The sequence below is a fragment of the Geotrypetes seraphini genome, chromosome 12 (genome assembly GCF_902459505.1).
Source record: "Geotrypetes seraphini chromosome 12, aGeoSer1.1, whole genome shotgun sequence".
NCBI classification, from domain to species: domain Eukaryota; kingdom Metazoa; phylum Chordata; class Amphibia; order Gymnophiona; family Dermophiidae; genus Geotrypetes; species Geotrypetes seraphini.
In genome coordinates, this window is record NC_047095.1 from 117,104,028 (window position 1) to 117,121,771 (window position 17,744).

The following is a 17,744-nucleotide window of genomic DNA, read 5'->3' on the forward strand; positions in this document are numbered from 1 at the left end:
ACGATCATCCCCATTTGCATACAGGGCTTTACTGAATCAGTCAGCCGGCATGCAAATGGAAACGGATCGTGCTCGGTTTGGAGGTTTAATGAATCCTGGCCTATGAGTCTAAAGAAATAAATTAAATTAGCATTTTTTTTCACTTCAAACATTTTAGTGTATTTTTATAACAAACAAAATACAACTAAGGAGAACTATATAAAATATGAATAAAACAGTGATATATATCATTGTCAGAAGAGAAGAAATATTACAATCATAATCAGTTTATAATTAAGAGAAACACAATCATAATAACCATTGATGAGATAGTATATTGGAAGATTAGGTTCTTACCTGGATAATCTTCTTTCTGTTAGAAGACACAAGAGCCTATATTCTAGGTCAGTGGTTCTTAAATGTGTCCTGGAGAACCCCCAGCCAGTTGGGTTTTCAAAATAACCTCAATGAATGGTCACAAATTGCTTGCAGAAGGATATCAATCACACCTTTCAGCTCCTCCTCCTCCTTACCAGTGGAGTATGACTGCTTTGGTACAAACTGAAGAGGGCACTAATCTCATAGCAGTAGAAATCAGAAGGAGGGACACGGGGAACTTCCCCGATAACATAATACATTTCTGTTCTGCTCTATAACTCAGGAGAAAGAATTAGCATGAACTTGCAACATATGGCACTCAAAAACTCATTACTTTACTTGCAATATATTAATATATGTTCATCCAACTGACAAGAGAGATACTCCAGTTTCGGACTATAGGTTTGTCCAAAGTAACAGGCAGGTGCATTGAATGACTAGCAGGGTGGGCCGTACAGACTCTTATGTCTTCTAACAGAAAGAAGATTATCCAGGTAAGAATCTATTCTTCCATTCTGTGGCAAAGACATAGGAGTCTGAATGTTAGGTGATGTATCAAAGCAGTGTCAGACACCAAGAGTGGAAAGATGAGCCTGCCCGCAACTGTGGACCGAAAGGTGACGTCCACCCAAGCTGCCATGTCCACTCTAGAATTTTGTAAAGGTATGGAGAGTAAACTAAGTAGCTGTTCTTCAGGTCTCTTCAGGTGGAACTGCTTGTATCTCTACTCATGAGGACACCACACTTCTGGTCGAATGAGCTTTGATAGAAATAGGTGGCTGTTTGCGACAGCCAACGTATGTCGACAACATCGCCATTTGAACCTGTCTGGCCATAGATGCCTTGAAAGCTGGTCTGCCTCATCTTGAATGATTGATTAGAACAAACAGATGGTCAGAAAGACAAGTGTCATTGGTCCTTTCCAGACAGAGGTGTAAAAACTTTTCACAAGTCCTGTCTCTGCACTATCTTATTTTGCTGAGTCGAACTCCCAGTATGAATAGCAGGTAAACAAACGTCTCGGTTGACGTGAAAGGCTGAAACAACCACAAATGAGGCTACCGCTTTGAACCCCAAAGCTAGTGCTCCAAATTGCCTCCTAAGCACCATTTCCAGCTTGCGATCTTGTGCATCTCTTAACATCACCAGGAAGAGAGGGAAGTTAAGCCACTTTAGCCAACATGGAATCTACCTTCGGCTGTGAAATTCTGGAGCCATAGGGTAAAGTTTGGACTTAGTTTTTGGCTACCTCTGGGAAGTTTTCCGGAGACTCCCATTGCTCAGAGACTAGCAAGGCAATGTCCAGGTACACGGAAAAAAATGCAGACTGAGCATTTGTGCCGCTCATGACCATACACTGTGAGTTCGATGACTGTTGCGGTTCCAGCTTCAAGTCCCTGAGCACATCCATAAAAACAGGTGTCACGGAAACAGACTTGAAAAGTCATTGCATAGAAGAATCTCCTCTGTACTTTAAAACACTGAATTGTAGCTCTGTTCCCTCTTACCTTGTATATTAGTTGGTCTGTAAGTCTATTTGTCTAACCCATTATTTTACATTTTAAATTGTATGTCTAAATATATGTTTACATTTTTATCAATTTTGTATCTCACTTAGTAAAACTAAAAAAGCAATTCATCAAACTAAAATAAAACTTGAAACTACAACTGGTATAACCTCCTTACTCCCAGTCCCTGAAAGGGAACCAGAATTCCCCAGAGAAGAAGCTGTACCCTGAGACAATAAAGGCATGGAGCCCAACCTCCAGTCCTGTTCCACCTGGAGGGAGGAGATAATAATGAAGCTGGCTCCCTGAAACCCAATGGGATTAACACAGGGGCCCCACAGTCTGCTCTCAAGCCTCTAATAAATCAAAATGCGAGCTTTGAAAGTGCACAAAGCACACTGCATCTGTGAGCTGCAGTCCATTCTTGTGAAGTCTGCGTGCTTCCCAGGCAAATGTGCTCCAAAGATGGGGATCTCTCAGCACCAAAGCCTCACAAATCAGATGAAAAATACCCCAAAATAATAAAAACCAAATAGAGGAGATCAGAATACACCTTCTCAACTCGCTTACAGAAAGAAAAACTGAAGAGGATACTATACTCTACTGATGAAGGAGGAGGAGCTGAAATATATGATTGACATCCTTCTGCAAGTAACTCGTGACCAGGGGATTTTCACCTAGAGTACAGATTCCTGTGTCTTTGCAACAGAATAAAATCATGAAAGATAAGTTTCAAGAGCTTTCCAAACCTTACAAATTTTATAGTATCTGTTGTATTTTTCTGCATCCTTAAATTTGTATTTATAGATGAGATAAATTGTATGCTACCAAAAGATATCATTCAGAGTGGCAACCTTCCAACAACCAAGAAACATTTGGATTGCAAGCACTATTAATATGTCAAATAAAGATTGTTGTGTATTGTCTAATTGTAAAGAAAGAAGTGCTGAATGTGAGATAGAAACATAGAAGATGACGGCAGAAAAGGGCTCCAGCCCATCAAGTCTGCCCACTCTGCTTACCCACCCCCTGTCTATGCCCTAATGACCCAATTTCCTTATCTTGACCCTCGTAGGGATCCCACATGGGTATCTCATTTATTCTTAAAGTTTGGCACACTGTCTGCCTCGATCACCTGCACTGGAAGCTTGTTCCAATGATCAACCACTCTCTCTGTGAAGAAATACGTTCTGGTGTCGCCATGAAATTTTCCGCCCCTGAGTTTGAGCGGGTGCCCTCTTGTGGCCGAGGGTCCCTTGAGAACGAAAATATCATCTTCCACTTCGACACGTCCCGTGAGGTACTTAAATGTTTCGATCATGTCTCCCCTCTCCCTACGTTCCTCGAGAGTGTAGAGCTGCAATTTGTTCAGTCTCTCTTCGTACGAGATGATGATAGATAGCAAAATTGAATTGCTTTGGGGTTTTTTCCAGGTCAAAACATTTTATTAAATTTTTATAACAGTCAAAATACAACTGAGAACTATATAAAATATAACATATAAAGTAAACATAGTGATATCATTGTCAGAAGGGAAGAAATACTACAATCGTTATCAGTTTATAATTAACAGAAACACAATCATAAAACCCATCAATGAGATAATATATTAAATCCATGAAAGATAAGCATCAAGAGGTTTCCAAATAGATGAGACAAATTGTTTGCCACCAAAAGATATCATTCAGATTTGTGGCAGTCTTCTAACAGAGAATGACATGGGGCCAAATTTTTCCCCGTCCTCACAGAAACTCAATTTCCCCGTCCCATCCCCACGAGTTTTGTTACCGACCCTGCCCCATTCCTGTAAGCTCTGCCTTAACAGCACAAGCCTCGAACACTTATGATTTTAAAGTGTTTGAGGCTTGTGCAGATGAGGACAGAACTTGCAGGAATCGGGCAGGGGCAGGAAAAGAACTCGCGGGGATGGGACAGGAAAATGAGTTCCCACGGGTATGGGGAAAAAATTTGTCCCCGTATCATTCTCTATTCCAACAGCCAAGAATCATTTGGATTGCAAGTGCTATTAATATGTCAAATAAAGACTGTTGTGTATTGCCTAATTGTAAAGAAGGATGTGCTGAATATAAAATGATCGTGGATAGTGAAACTGAATTGTCGATTTTCAGAATTTTTGGAACAGTTGACCATATCTTTTGGTTTTAACAAGAATAGCTAACTTTCTCACCTGACACCACCATGGCTTCATTTGGTCCACAGGTATAAAAAACCATCTTGAGTGGAGTTGGACTGCCTGTAGGAGCAAGAGATAGATTATATTATGTCCCGATGCTGTGACTATGAATGCAGCACAGATATCTGAAGAAAAGGAGCTTAAGGAAGAAAACAGTAACATATGAACTACGCAGCTACCAGTACTGATTCTACCCTTGCTCTTAGGGGAGAGGACTGGATGATAAAGCTTGAGACTGAGAGAGGATCCTTAGCAGTGAACGTGTGTAAGTGGAAAAGCTTAGGATAGGTTCAGAGGAACTTCCTGAGGGGGTGAGGGGTAAACCCTAGGAGGAGCACACAGTATCCTCAAAGAGGGGTGGGGATAAAGATTGGGATGAGTACAGAAGAGAAGAGAGTGACTACAGCACAGAAGGTGTTCAAAGGAACCTCGGATGAGCCCTTAGCAATTGAAAGCACCCAGAATATGAATACAGCATAAACAGCTGAAGAGAGACTTCAAGAGAAGAGAGAGAGAACAGCTGAAGAGACTTCAAGAGAGGAGAGAGAGCAGCTTCCTGAGACAAAGTGAAGTCAGCCAGAAAGGAGTGACTACAGCACAGACAACTGCTGAGAGAGGTGACAATAATTTTAGCTACAAGACACCAAAATTATGAAGATGATGAAAGACAGATAAAAGGGGACGAGAGGTTGGTAGCAGAATTTATTTAAAGAAACAGCTAGCCCATTATAGGAGAGGGGAAAAGGGCAAATCAGTCTAGGGAATTGACAGTCATCCAGAATCAGAGGGGAGAGAACAGTTCAGGTTCAAGGGCTTGTGAAGGAAAGAATCAACCAGGATCAGGAAGAGGAGGAAGAGACAGCTAGACAATTAATAGGGGATGAGGAAATCGTAAGGTGTGTCTCCTTGCTTGAAAATGCATCCTGCAATCTTGGACTGTTTCTGAACCGCCCTCTTTTTTGGAGTTGGAGGTCTCTCGTGCATACTTTGGCCTCTTGGGAAGCCAGAGAAGCGATAGGTCACCCTCGTAGACGGGGAAGATTTTTGCTTGCTTGGGAAGTTTATTTGACTTTCTTATCTCCTCGAGGTCATAGCCTCCTTTTAAATCCTCTCACTTAGATCCTATGGTGTACAGGGTATTTTTTTCCCCAAGATCGGATACTATGTATGTATGTGTTGTGGTTGTTGTTGTTTTTTAAATCTTTCGTTGTGGAAGATTTCTGAGGTTGCCCAGGGGTCACAAGAGTACGGGCCTTTGGAGCGTTTGAGACCTTTTGGCCGCCTGAGTGCTTTTCTTGGGGAGGGGACCTGCAATTTGGGACTTGGGCTGGGATTCACTAACCTGCCCGATTGGGCTCGATCCGGGTCCAATCCAAGCAGGTCTGATGAATTCAGGAACGAAAAATATGCAGATGGGGACCATCTGTAGATGGTCTGCGCATGCCCATCTGAGACGCGACCTTTTTTTTTAACTTGAAAACTTTTTTTTGTTAGTTTTTAGTCCTGCGAGCCCGTGGTTTTAACCCGCTTTAAACCTGCGGGTTAAAACCTCAGGCTCACTGGGCAGGGAAGGGCAGGAGAGCTTCGGGGAAGGGCTGGAGAACGGCGATGCGGCAGGAGAGCTTCAGGGAAGGGCAGGAGAACGGCGATGCGGCAGGAGAGATTCGGGGAAGATCGAGGCAGAGTAGGGCAGCATTCGGGGCGAGCAGGCAGGAGAGATTGCAGGGCAGAGAGCAGGGCTTCCAGTCGGAAAGACATTTTTGACTGGTCCCCAGCAGTCGCTTCTTCAGGTGATCGGCCAGCCCAGTCGGATCGGAAATTCAGTGTTGTGAATCGCGTCCCAGCCTACTTTACATGCGTTTCACCTCATTTGCATGCACGGATTTGAAGTGGATCGCAAGAGAGATAAGTAAATCAGGCCGGATGGACATTTGATAGTAAAGGGGTCGCAAACCGATCGGTACACGATTGGTTTGCTTTGAGAATCTAGCCCTTGGTTGGGATGGGTTGGGGGGGAGAGGGGATAGCTTGTTTATTCTGTTAAAGTATATATTGTTGGATGCTTTCACTCTGTTCATTATTTTGTCTTGAATCCACAATAAAATCTAATAAAACAGTAAGCCGCACATGCGCACTTCCTATGCGTGCGTCCGTTTTCCGTGAGCTGTAGCTAGGAAGTGCGCATGCGCGGCTTACGGTCTGGCCTCGGAGCGGTGGCTGCCGGCCGCTAGCACCCCCTGCCCTCTCCGTCACCTCCCGGCTCCAGCGGCGTGACAGTTTTCAAAGAGGCGCGGGATTCTTTCTACGCGGAACCACCAGCCGTTAAAGCTCCTGGCGCTGACTCCCGACTCCAGCCTTCAACAGATGGCAGCTTCCCATTGGATCCAGCCACTGGCAGGTCTCGCGTTGTCGAGTCTTTAAACCTGAAAGGTCTGCATAGTGCCTCATCAAAAACATTTTTAGGATGGACTGAGAGTCTCGGATGTTTGGTGTCAGAAGTCATCGATGCTTTTTAAAAACGTATTTATTAATAACAAATATGACTCGGTATTTACTCACACATTCTGAAATGGAAGGACAGTGATCAAAAGAAGGAAGGACAGATTAAATATCAAGGGGCAAATAAAGAGCCAGAGAACTGGTCTCGATGGGCAACACTAAGAACGGCCTGGGTGGCTCTTTCGGGAGGGGGAGGCTAGGTTGGAGGGCAGCGGGTCAGAGTGAGATGAGGAAGGGGGGCGGGAATTAGGAGAGGCAAGGTAGAAGAAGAAAATTGGAGAGGAGGAGAGAAGCAGAGAGAGAGAGGACAAAGAGGAGGGGATGGTGAAGGAGGAAGAGAACACAACAGCAGTAAAAGAAGGGGGAGGGGCCGAACGGAGCAGGGAAGAGAAGGTAAGAGAAGGGAAAGGGGGAGTGGGGAAAAATGCTGCTACTGCTTCTACACAGGAAAGGGGGGGGGGGTAGGAGGGAAATGCTGTTGCTGCTGCATAGGGAAGTGGGATGGAAATGCTACTGCACAGGGAAATGGGGAAAAATGACAGACAGAAAGAAAGAAAGACACAGGGGCAGGGAGAGAGACAGAAAGACAGACAGAAAGGGGGCCAGAGAGAGAGTAAGCGGGAGAAGGAAAGGGCTGCTTTGAGGGGAGGGGTGTGCTTGGGGCAAACAGCTTTGCTCTGGGGGGAAGACAGAAGGGGCCATGAAGAGACAGGGAGAGGGATAGGGGGCTGCTTTGGGGGGAGGGGTGTGCTGGGGGGGAGACAGAAGGGGCCATGAAGAGATAGGGAAAGGGGCTTTGCTCTGGGGGGGAAGACAGAAGAGGGCCATGGAGAGACATTTGGGGGGGAGGTGGGTGCTCAGGGGGGGGGGGAGACACAGAAGGATACAGACAGCGGCCAAAGAGAGAGAGATAAAGAAACACAGACAGACAGACACATCTATTCTAGCACCCGTTAATGTAACGGCCTTAAAGACTAGTACTGTATATTTGAACATAATAGGGGGATGAGGAAAAGAATGACAGTGTGTGTGCAAACGCACACAGGCAGGAGGTGGGGAGGGAGACAGCTCAGGATCAAAGGAGAGCAGGAAATAGAGAGAGACAACATCCTAAAATCATGGAGTGGGAGGGGCAGCGAAAGAAATTCAAATGGCGGAGACCCCCACCCCCCAAAAAAACAACACACATTTGAAACTTCAGTGACAACATGCCCTAGAGCAGATCAAGGGAGGGGAAGAGACAGTTCAGGGGGAGGGAAGTAACCACCAGCAGCTCAAGATGGGGCAGAGGAAGACAAGCAGCCCGGGATCGGAAGGTGACAAGAAGCTCAAGAGTTGGAATTTGTTGTGGCTTTTTGGGGGTTTTAATCCAAAATGACAACCAGAGGAAAAGACAGTCAGAAACCCACATGCAAATCCTGCAGTTTCTGCTAAGGGCCCCTCCTCCACTCTCAATATATCTGCAAAGGACATCCATTAATCAGACCCCTCCCCAAATCCAGAGCCCCTGCTCCCCATTACCAATGCACCGATCCGGATAAGCTGCGGCAGCCTCACCTCTCCCCCGGGAGCCGGATCTCCTCCTTCAAGCCTTGCGCGGATCCAGCCTTCAGCCTGCCACCCCCGAGGGTGCCAAATTCCCCTCCCTGCCTCCTCTTCCTCCAGCCCAGGACTCGCCCTGCCAGATCATAGATTATCCCGCAGGCCGGGAACGGCCAGGCGGGGATTAGCCCCCTCTGCTGGAAGGAGCAGAAATGCAAAAACAGCCCAGGTATTTTTTCATGGGAAGAAAGGCTGTTGATGAGACTCATAGAATCACAAGAAATGCAAAAATAAACTGCTTAAGGATCTCTTTACCCGGGGAGGGAAGTTGAAATACGATAGAGACTTCATGCTTCAAACAAAGATAGAAAGAATGCACGAAAATCAAACCTTTTGCAATAGGAAGAAAATAATAGCACAGAAGATTATCTTGCGAGCTTAAAAGAAGAGGAGAAAACAGCAGCAAATATGTCTCTTAGGGACAGGGTGGAGACGAAAACCTCTGGGTTTCAGGAAAGCCTGGATCTGGAGTTGAGTAAAAGCCCTGGACAAGAACAGAGGATCCTTAATGGAGGGGGAGTGAGGGGTATGGTGGAGATGCCAAGTAACCCAGTTCCAGTCTGGAGACTTTTTTTTGGTTAGTTCTGATTTTGAACTTACTTCTCAGAGAAGTGTGAGATTTTACACTCAGTGCTGCAAGTCCTATAATGCAGCTTTTCTTGGAGTACCCAGTCAGGTTTTCATTATAGTCACAATGAATATGAATGAGATTGATTGATTGTATGCAAATCTCTCATACATGGTGTGACCATATGGCTCCAGAAAAAAGGGGACGGATTGAGACATCCGGGTTTTACTTCCATTGAAAGCAACCAAGATGTCTCAATCTGTTCTCCTTACTTCCATTGCTTTCAATGGAAGTTAAAACCCGGATGTCTCAATCCGTCCCCTTTTTTCTGGAGCCATATGGTCACACTACTCATGCATATTCATTGTGGACAAGCAGGGTAAGTCAGCCATACCTGGAGTGACCAGATCATTGCACCTGTAGGTGCGGGAAGGGGTAAAACGCGGATCTGAACTGCACATCCTTAAAAATCTGAGGTCCGTGCCACTTTTAGTCTCAGCATAGGTTATGGCTCTGACAGACCTCTATGACAATTTAACGCTGATGGATCCTAATGCTTTTCCCTCCCAATGCTGAATCTAAAAGTGGTACAGACCGCAAGACAAAGGTTTTGTCGCTTTTAGTCTCAGCATAGGGAGGGAAAAGCATTAGCATCCGTCAGAGCTAAATTGTCATAGAGGTCTGTCAGAGCCAGAGACTAAAAGTGGCACGGACCTCAGATTTTTAAGGACGTGTGGTTTTAGATCCGTAAGGTCCGCGTTTTACTAGGTGCTTCTAGGTGCACACACTGGCATAGCTAGGGTGAGAGGCGGCAGGGGTGGTGGCGTCCCTCCCCCACCCTCTTCTCCGCCCCCTCCTGCTGCACTCCTTCCTTTACCCTGTACCTCATTAACGTTCGTGGCACAAGCAGCAACCCCAACTTGCTGCTTGCGCCAGCATCGGCTCTTCCTCTGCCGTTGTTTCCTAGGCGCAGGTCCAGGAAGTGACATCAGAGGAAGAGCTGGCACGAGCAGCAGGTTAAGGTTGCTGCTTGCACCGCGAACATTAAAGAAGTATGATGTAAGGGAAGGGGCGCACATGGGTGGTAGTGGGGTGGGGGTGGGTGGGTGGAGAGGAAAATGTGTACCGGTGCCCCCACCAAGATGGCGCCTGGGGCGGATCGCCTCCCCGCCCCCTCATTACTACGCCACTGTGTGCACAGACTCTCTTCACATGTCATATGAGTGAATATTATTAATTTCTTTAACCGGGATTAACAATCATGGACAAGGTGACCTGGTCACTCAAACCTGTTCAACATGGCTAAATCTGTAAGGCTGATTCCCAACTATTTATTTTATTTAGAAGAGCATTGAAGTATTTTCCCTAAATTGTGTTGAGTGATTGAATTTTATGCTCTGTATCCTGGAGAAAATTCCAATTTTTATTTGTACCCCGCAGTGAACCTCTTTTGGTATTTGCAGATAACAAGTTTTTAATGTCATGTAATGGTAGAGCCGTCTCTGTGACTTCCTTATGATTTTCATCATTTCTCAGCCGGTTCTAATCTACCCATAGACCAGCTTTACATTATAGAGGCAGTGAAGCAGATCTATCTCGTATACAGTACAAGCTGACCCTGAGTTTACAGATGCCTGACTTAAGTACAACTTGTACTTATTTATTTATTTATTCAATTTTCTATACTGTTCTCCCAGGAGAGCTCAGAACAGTTTACATGAATTTATTCAGGTACTCAAGCATTTTTCCCTGTCTGTCCCGGTGGGCTCACAATCTATCTAGTGTGCCCGGGGCAATGGCGGGATTAAGTGACTTGCCCAGGGTCACAAGGAGCAGGGTGGGTTTGAACCTACAACCTCAGGGCGCTGAGGCTGTAGCTTTAACCACTGCGCCACACTCTCCCCTGAATGTGATCGTGGCTTTATTTGATTTCACTAAGCAATATTTCCAGAGACCTAGGGCCTGTTTTACAAAGCTGCACGGCAACGGCCCCGAAGCCCTTTAAATCTCTATGGGCTTCGGGGCCGTTACCGCGCGGCGTTGTTAAACAGGCCCCTAGACTGTGTAGGAGTTCTCCTGCAACAGATTCAGGAATGATGTCTGGCCGCATTAAGAACAGTGTGTGGTTGCGCGTGCTGTACCTTACAGGGAACACTTGGTGGGGACAGTTGGCCCTTTTGTCAACTGGGAGCAGAGGTAAGCAGCAAGAATCTTAAAATCTACAAGTTCTGAGTTACATACAAATTTGACTTTAAAAACACAACTTGTACTTAACTCGGGGACTGCCTGTATAGACAATGTGGTTATCTTGAAAATCCTGCTAACTGGGGGCATCCTGAGGACTGGGTAGAAAACATTGCTTTGCACCTGACAAGCAGACTCTAGTTCTCCAAAGCTCTGTTTTAGTCTATAATGTGCCATTGGACTCTGACAGGGGCTACACACCTTTTAAAGTTGCTAAATGCTTTACAGGGAAGGATCTAATTAAGATTCCAACATGCCGACCATCTTGTAATCTGCCATTTCAGCAAAAGCTGGAGGAAGTTTTGCTGGTATTCCTCAGACTCCTGAGACAAATTGCAATTTTCAAAGAGATGAACTAGCTGGGACTGGCTACCTACTACTACTATTAATTATTTCTATAGCGCTACCAGACGACTGTGCCTTGTTCATGTGACCTGCTGAGAGCCTCTGAGTCCCTCCTCTGGCAAACTGAAAGATCTAATTAATAGATGTGAAGTTAGGCTAGTCATAAAGATATGGCGAATCTAACTCAAGCACTGAAAACACTGGAAGAGATTCTAGTTTAGTTGTTGAAAATACTGTAGTTGTCAAAGCAGCTGTTAATATAACTGATACCACCAGAGGGAGCAACTATGCAGTCGGTGCTATCACTCCCTGTCATAATCTGGGATTGTTTTATTATAAACCTTTATAGTGCAAAATTATTGCCCAATTAAGATTCTGTAGGGGCCTGTAGAATGTGAATTGATTTTCCTTCAATAGCAAGTTGATGTTAACACTAAAGAAAGACAGTAACCAGGTAATGCTTTTTTGTTTTTTTTTAATGATTTTCAGGGAACAAACTAGGCATTCAGACAACATAGCATTTTGGTCCAGCAGTATGACATTTCACAGAACTGAGACCTTTTAGTCTCTTACAGTAGAGTGTGTGTATTTATTTTATTGACAGAGTCTGCATTAGAAAAGGGAATCCCCGGGAACCTTAAGCAAGAGCCCCAGGGCCAGCACTTTCACTGCTTGCACCTGACATCATAGATTAGATTGTGACATCATAAGAGGCTTTCCATGCTTTTTACAGCAATGAAAGTGAGTTACAGTTAAAACAATCCATGCACTTACATAATCATGGTGGAATTTGCATCAAGAACCAAGTTCCTCACACCCTATGTATAAATAGTTTTAAATAATAACATTCCAAATATAGCTGCAATAAATATAATAGTAATATTAAATATATTTAAATAGCATTTCCTTTAAATATGCTTATCTGCTGTTCCTTTCTCGGTCCTTCTAAAAGTAGATCTGACATGGGGAGAAATATGTTTTCTCCCAGAAATGTCCTATTGCTGTTTCTTTTTGGCTTTTCTCTGGCAGTGTAACTAGAAGCAGGTTCACCTCCCTGCTTATGAAGTCATGTCTTTTAGTCCACATACAGAGACACACAGATCCAGTCTTTCATAAAAGGGATCTCTGTGGCTTGAAACGCTCAAGTTCCGACAATTACTGTAGTTGGAATATATGAGCTGTTTTAGCTTGATAAGAGCCCAAATTCTCCCTCTGCTCTTTGGGTCCTATCCAGGGGCTGCTATTTACCTGGATATAGGTTCAGGAGAAGTTCCACAGGATGAAAATTCCTCTCTTTCGCAGTAAGAGAAGAGCTTCCCGTCCTGAGATTTGTTAAATTGGACACAAAACACTGAAGGCTTCAAGAGCAGAATATTCCAGTTTTATTTAATAAATGCAAAGTAGATATCAAATTAAATTTAAAAGTAATTTTGTGTGATGGGAAACTAAAATTCTTTTGTAAACCAGCTCTGCTGCCCTCTGCCTCGGTATCTAGCCAGTCTCCCCCATGGACAGTGAAACATCTTTCTGATTGGGGGGGGGGGGGGGTCCAAACAACCCGATCTCCAGCCCTGCTTCAAAGCTCTCTCGTTGCTAAGGCTGTGTTAAGCACAATTTTGGTGTAGTAATGTCCCTTGTGACTGACCCCATTCTGTTGCTTATGGTCTCCTCTGTAAGAGCCCAGTGACGACCAGAGGGACAAGGCAAGCATTCGCCTTTTGTTGGTTTCTCCAGTGCCAGGCTGCTCACTGTCAGGTCTTCCCTCTGCCAGTAATCCTCTGGGTGCCCTAGTGTCTCTTCCAGAAAGGGGTGCTGCTGAGCTCCAATCCCTGGCGCTGAATAGGGTACCAACGCATCCTCTTGGCTCTCGGTGGCGTTATATACCTGGAAAAAGACGATCCCCAGCAAGAGAAAGAGGAGTCGCTGGCCCTGGCATTTTTCCTCAGCTGGAAGGTATCTTCTTACCTTGGAAAGAGAAAAGAAACTTGACCGTTAATAGCTATCACAGAAAATAACCGGTTTTATCCTAACTTGAAATATACAGAGGATCTAGTTCAACATATACTTAACCCTCAGAGGGACTGACTCAAGCATCACAGCTCCTGTTTCATATGCATTGCATAACAATAACATTGCAATGCCTTAGTTAGAACTGACAGGTTTCTCTTTCTCTTAAAATACATTGTGATGTTTGGCATTTCAAGATTCTTCCTGCAATAAGAATCAACTTACCACTGGCGGATACAGCACTTTCCTGCAGCGTTTCTTGCCTTTTATCTGGGACGGAACTCGCTGTTCTGTCCCTAGAGTCTCGGGCAAGGGATCAAAGGTGAAGAACTGGGCTCCTGGGGCTGTCCTGCCCAAGGACCTGCTAGGCTGAGCCATTGCTATCTGTGGTGGGGGCAGGTGGGCAGCTGTAGCAGACACAGTCACCTTCAGCCCTCTGTGATCACGAGCCCAGCACATCTTCGAAAGAGGGAAAATGCAGTTTATATCAGAATTTCCCCTCCACACTCTAGCTGGTGAAGAACAGAGCTATTTATGAATGGGCTGGCCACGCCCCCAGCAAGAGGGCGCATCCGCCTCAACATGCCAATGCCCACTTCCCTGGCTCCTGATTGGCTGATGTGCACATGTTCCTTCCCCTTTGCCCCTGAAAGCAGCAGACACGTGTTTTTCTGGGGAGAAGGTTGTATGTATTTGAACTTTTTTCCCCCAATATGTTTAAAGGGCACTGCCAGTATTTTTGTATAATGCTTCCGGGCCCATTCATCGTGTTTCCCATTTCTTCTCCCTCTGATGAATTCCAAGATTATATCTGAAGGAGAGAGGAACTATTCATAGGGAGGTTTTATTTTTGCCTCTGCAATCTTTGTTGTGAAGTGATTTTGTTTTTCAATTTTAGCTTGCTATGATCCAGGAGATATGTTATTACTGGAAAGCAGGGCCACCTCATCTTATGGACTGGCCCAGGGTGCCGGTGACAAAAGAGTGCTAAAATCTTGATCTGGTCTACCTTCAAGCTCAAACTATTAGAGCAGTGGGTCTCAACTAATATATCACCCAAAATCTGACAGCACATTTTTTGCTTTTCATATAAATATATCAGCATTGCTATTATTGTATATGTGTTTTTTTTCTCTCTCTCTTTTTTGCAGTGGACTGTTCAAAACATCTGCATGCCTGAGGGCTGATTCTTTTTTTTTTTCTGCCTTGTCCCTTCGCCTCAGTTCTGCTTCCTGGTTATTCTTTATGTTAACTTTATTCCGCTTTTCCTTCTCTCCTGCGTAGTTATAGTATTTATAACTACCGTTTTGTTTTATTATCATTATAAATGCGATTTTAGTTACTGAACTGAAACATTTCCTTACGACCTTGGCCCTTACACAAAGTCATTGCGGATGAATGAACATTGATTCCCAGCATGCAAAAGGTAAACTCCTCTGCCTCTCCTTAGTTCATCTCCCTTCCCTTTCCAAGCTTCCTGTCCCCCCTCTCCTCTCTCTTTAGCTAGGAGGGGGGGGGGGGTCATTATAACCTTCTGTATAGGTAAAAGCAGCCTGGAGGCTTTTGTGTTCCTCTTGGATAGCAATCTGATGATTTCTTAATTGTTTTCACAGTGGTGATGGTGGAGGGGGGGTTATTGCTGTGTAACAATTATTCCTGGGGAGGGGATGGTGCAGGAAGGAGCCGGATTTCATTTGCAAAGCCAGGATGACTGGTATTTTCCAGTGCTTCCAAAACTAGTTCAGCAGTTTCCACTAGGTTCTTTGTCCTTTGCCTCCATCTTCCCTCCCCTAACATTCTCTTGCGTCCTCTGTACCCTTTAAAAAAAAATTCTTCCTCCCCTTCTATGTGTTAGAGCAGTGTATCGCAAACTGTGTGCCTCCTGAGATTTCAGGTGTGCCGTGGCACACTGAAGAGGAGGAGGAGAGGCTCCAGCGCCGGCTGACTGCCTACAGGACTAGGGTTACCAGACATCCTCCGGATTTTCCCAGACATGTCCTCCTTTTCGAAAACATGTCTAGGGGTCTGGACAGCTTCGGGTTTTGAAAAGTTCCCTGTCAAAATTGCTTCAGGAGGGGGCGTCTGCGCATGCACGGCCGCTGGCTGGGGGTGGAACTGAGCGGGCCTTCGGGAAAATCTGGTAGCCCTATACAGGATATGCCTCTCATGAGAATCTCGGAGAGAGCGAGAACCAGAAGGCCTTGAGCATGCGCAGATGCTCAAGAGGCAGGAACTTCTTTCACTGGCACCGGCACGTCCTGTGGGCTGCGTGCCGGTGCCAGATGGGGGGTAAGGCTGAATGCTGTTCGGTCGAGGTGGGGGCGGTTTTCGCTGGGGAGGCCGGTTTGGGCGGGGGGGGGGGAGCAATGCCGGTTCTTGGTGGGGGGATGGAGCAGCGCTGCTGGCCTCGGGGAGTGGGGGTTGGTGGGAACGTATCAAGCGAGTTTTCCTTACTTCCTATGGAGAAACTCGCTTTTTATATACGAATAATTTGATTTACGAGCATGCTTCTGGAATGAATTATGCTCATAAACCAAGGTTCAACTGTACATAATTTTAAAACAAAAACATGATGAAATAAACATACAAACAATCCTCAGAAATCATGACTACAAAATAATACCATAGCTTGCCTAGCCCGACAATTTCGTATCTGACCCACTGGAGAGTTCCATAACTTAACTCCTGCACAACAAAGAGTCATTTTACAAGTCTCGACAAGCCTTGAATTCACAATCGTCTTCAGTAAAGCTAGATTCTCAGAGCGCAATGATCTTTTTGGTGTATAACATTACATTACATTACATTAGTGACTCTTATTCCGCCATTACCTTGCGGTTCAAGGCGGATTACATAAGAGGTTATCTGGACAATTCCAGAAGAGTTACAGAGTTGAACGGGTTACTTCGGGGGACTGAAGTGCTTCCTTGTTTTGATGGATTTCTTGAATAGCTGGGTTTTTATTTCTTTTCTGAAAGTTTTGTAGTCTGGTGTGGTCAGTAGTCTGGATAGTTAGTGGTCTAGTTTCGCTGCCTGCATGGCCAGTAGGCTATCGTACATTTTTTTGCATTTGACGCCTCTGATTGGGGGGTGCTTGAATGGTGTCTGGGTTCTCCTTTGCCTGGTTGTGGTAGTTCAGATAAGCTGGGCTGTCTCCATTCATGGCTTTAAATAGTAGACAGTAAAATTTGAATAGTATTCTTGCTTGTAGTGGGAGCCTGTGTGAGTCGAGGTAGGCAGCGGTGATATGGTCGTATTTCTTCAGCGAAAAGATCAGGCTAGGGGCTGTGTTTTGTACTGTTTGTAGTTGTTTTATCATGACTGCAGGGCAGGGGAGATAGAGGATGTTGCAGTAGTCTAGAACAGTGGTTCCCAACCCTGTCCTGGAGGACCACCAGGCCAGTCGGGTTTTCAGGATAGCCCTAATGAATATGCATGAGAGAGATCTGCATATAATGGAGGTGCCAGGCATGCAAACCTGTTCCATGCATATTCATTAGGGCTATCCTGAAAACCCGACTGGCCTGGTGGTCCTCCAGGACAGGGTTGGGAACCACTGGTCTAGAAGTCCTAGGACTAGGGATTGGACCACGAGCTGGAATTGTTTTCTGTTGAAGAATTTTCGGATTTGCCTTAAGTTTCACATGACCGCGAATGATTTCTGCATTGTTTTGATGATTTGTGGTTGCATGGTACAGCCTCTGTCTATCATCACTCCCAGAAGTCTTAGGGTGGGTTGAATGGGGTATGTGATTGAGTTGATTACTAAGTTTGTTATGGTTGGGGTTTTGTTTTTTTCGAGAAGTATAAATTTGGTTTTGCCTGGGTTCAGTTTTAGTTTGTGTTCTTTCATCCATGTAGTGTTCTATGTAGTGTGTCTGTCATGGAGGGTGTTGGTTGATCAAAAGGAAGGAGGATGGTGATGTCGTCTGCATAGCTATAAGAAGTTAAGCCTAATTTGTCTAGGCAGATGCCGAGGGATGCAATGTAGAGATTGAAGAGTGTTGAGGATCAAGGCGACCCTTGGGGTACGCCGCAGGGTTGGACCATGGTTCTGATTTTTCTTTGTTTGTCTTTACTCTGTAAGTCCTGGATTGTAGGAATCCTTGAAACCATGTGTGCACTACTGGTAAGTTTATTATTTTTAAACAATTCTTAAACTTTTTTTTACTTGGTTTATATATATATATATCATACAATCATTATTACTAAAATAGCTTCATTTAAATACATTAACCATGTTAACAAATAAGAATAAAGTGCATGAAGTCCCCAAAATCAACTCCCCAAAGGAACAAGGAATAGTAAATAGAAGATGTGCAAATAATGCAAAATTCTTTAAAAGGTCGTGAATAAATGTTACAAACAACAACACTGGTTAGACAGCTACATAAATGGAGCAAGACTGACATATAATGCC

The 17,744-nt window shown here is 44.8% G+C and overlaps 2 protein-coding genes across 5 annotated transcripts in view; both read right to left on the reverse strand.

Moving 5' to 3' along the window:
* FLOT1 (flotillin 1) overlaps window positions 1-8,584 on the reverse strand; it is a 41,260-nt gene extending 32,676 nt beyond the window's left edge. The window contains exons 1-2 of one of the 4 annotated variants that reach the window (XM_033916710.1): window positions 8,491-8,584; window positions 4,054-4,119 (exon numbers count right to left, since the gene is read on the reverse strand). In XM_033916710.1, the coding sequence (XP_033772601.1) occupies window positions 4,054-4,099 (46 nt within the window). In that variant the 5' untranslated portion in view covers window positions 4,100-4,119; window positions 8,491-8,584. Of the gene's footprint in view, window positions 1-4,053; window positions 4,120-8,079; window positions 8,282-8,490 lie in introns of those variants that run through there. The other 3 variants (XM_033916711.1, XM_033916709.1, XM_033916712.1) reach the window with 3 other exon arrangements.
* A 3,191-nt stretch (window positions 8,585-11,775) lies between these two features.
* Window positions 11,776-13,819, reverse strand: IER3 (immediate early response 3). The gene is made up of 2 exons (XM_033917105.1): window positions 13,550-13,819; window positions 11,776-13,282 (listed from the first exon to the last, which is right to left on the reverse strand). Exons 1-2 carry the CDS (start codon window positions 13,781-13,783, stop codon window positions 12,911-12,913), a joined length of 606 nt encoding a protein of 201 aa, XP_033772996.1. The 5' UTR covers window positions 13,784-13,819; the 3' UTR covers window positions 11,776-12,910.
* Between the last annotated feature and the right edge of the window lie 3,925 nt (window positions 13,820-17,744).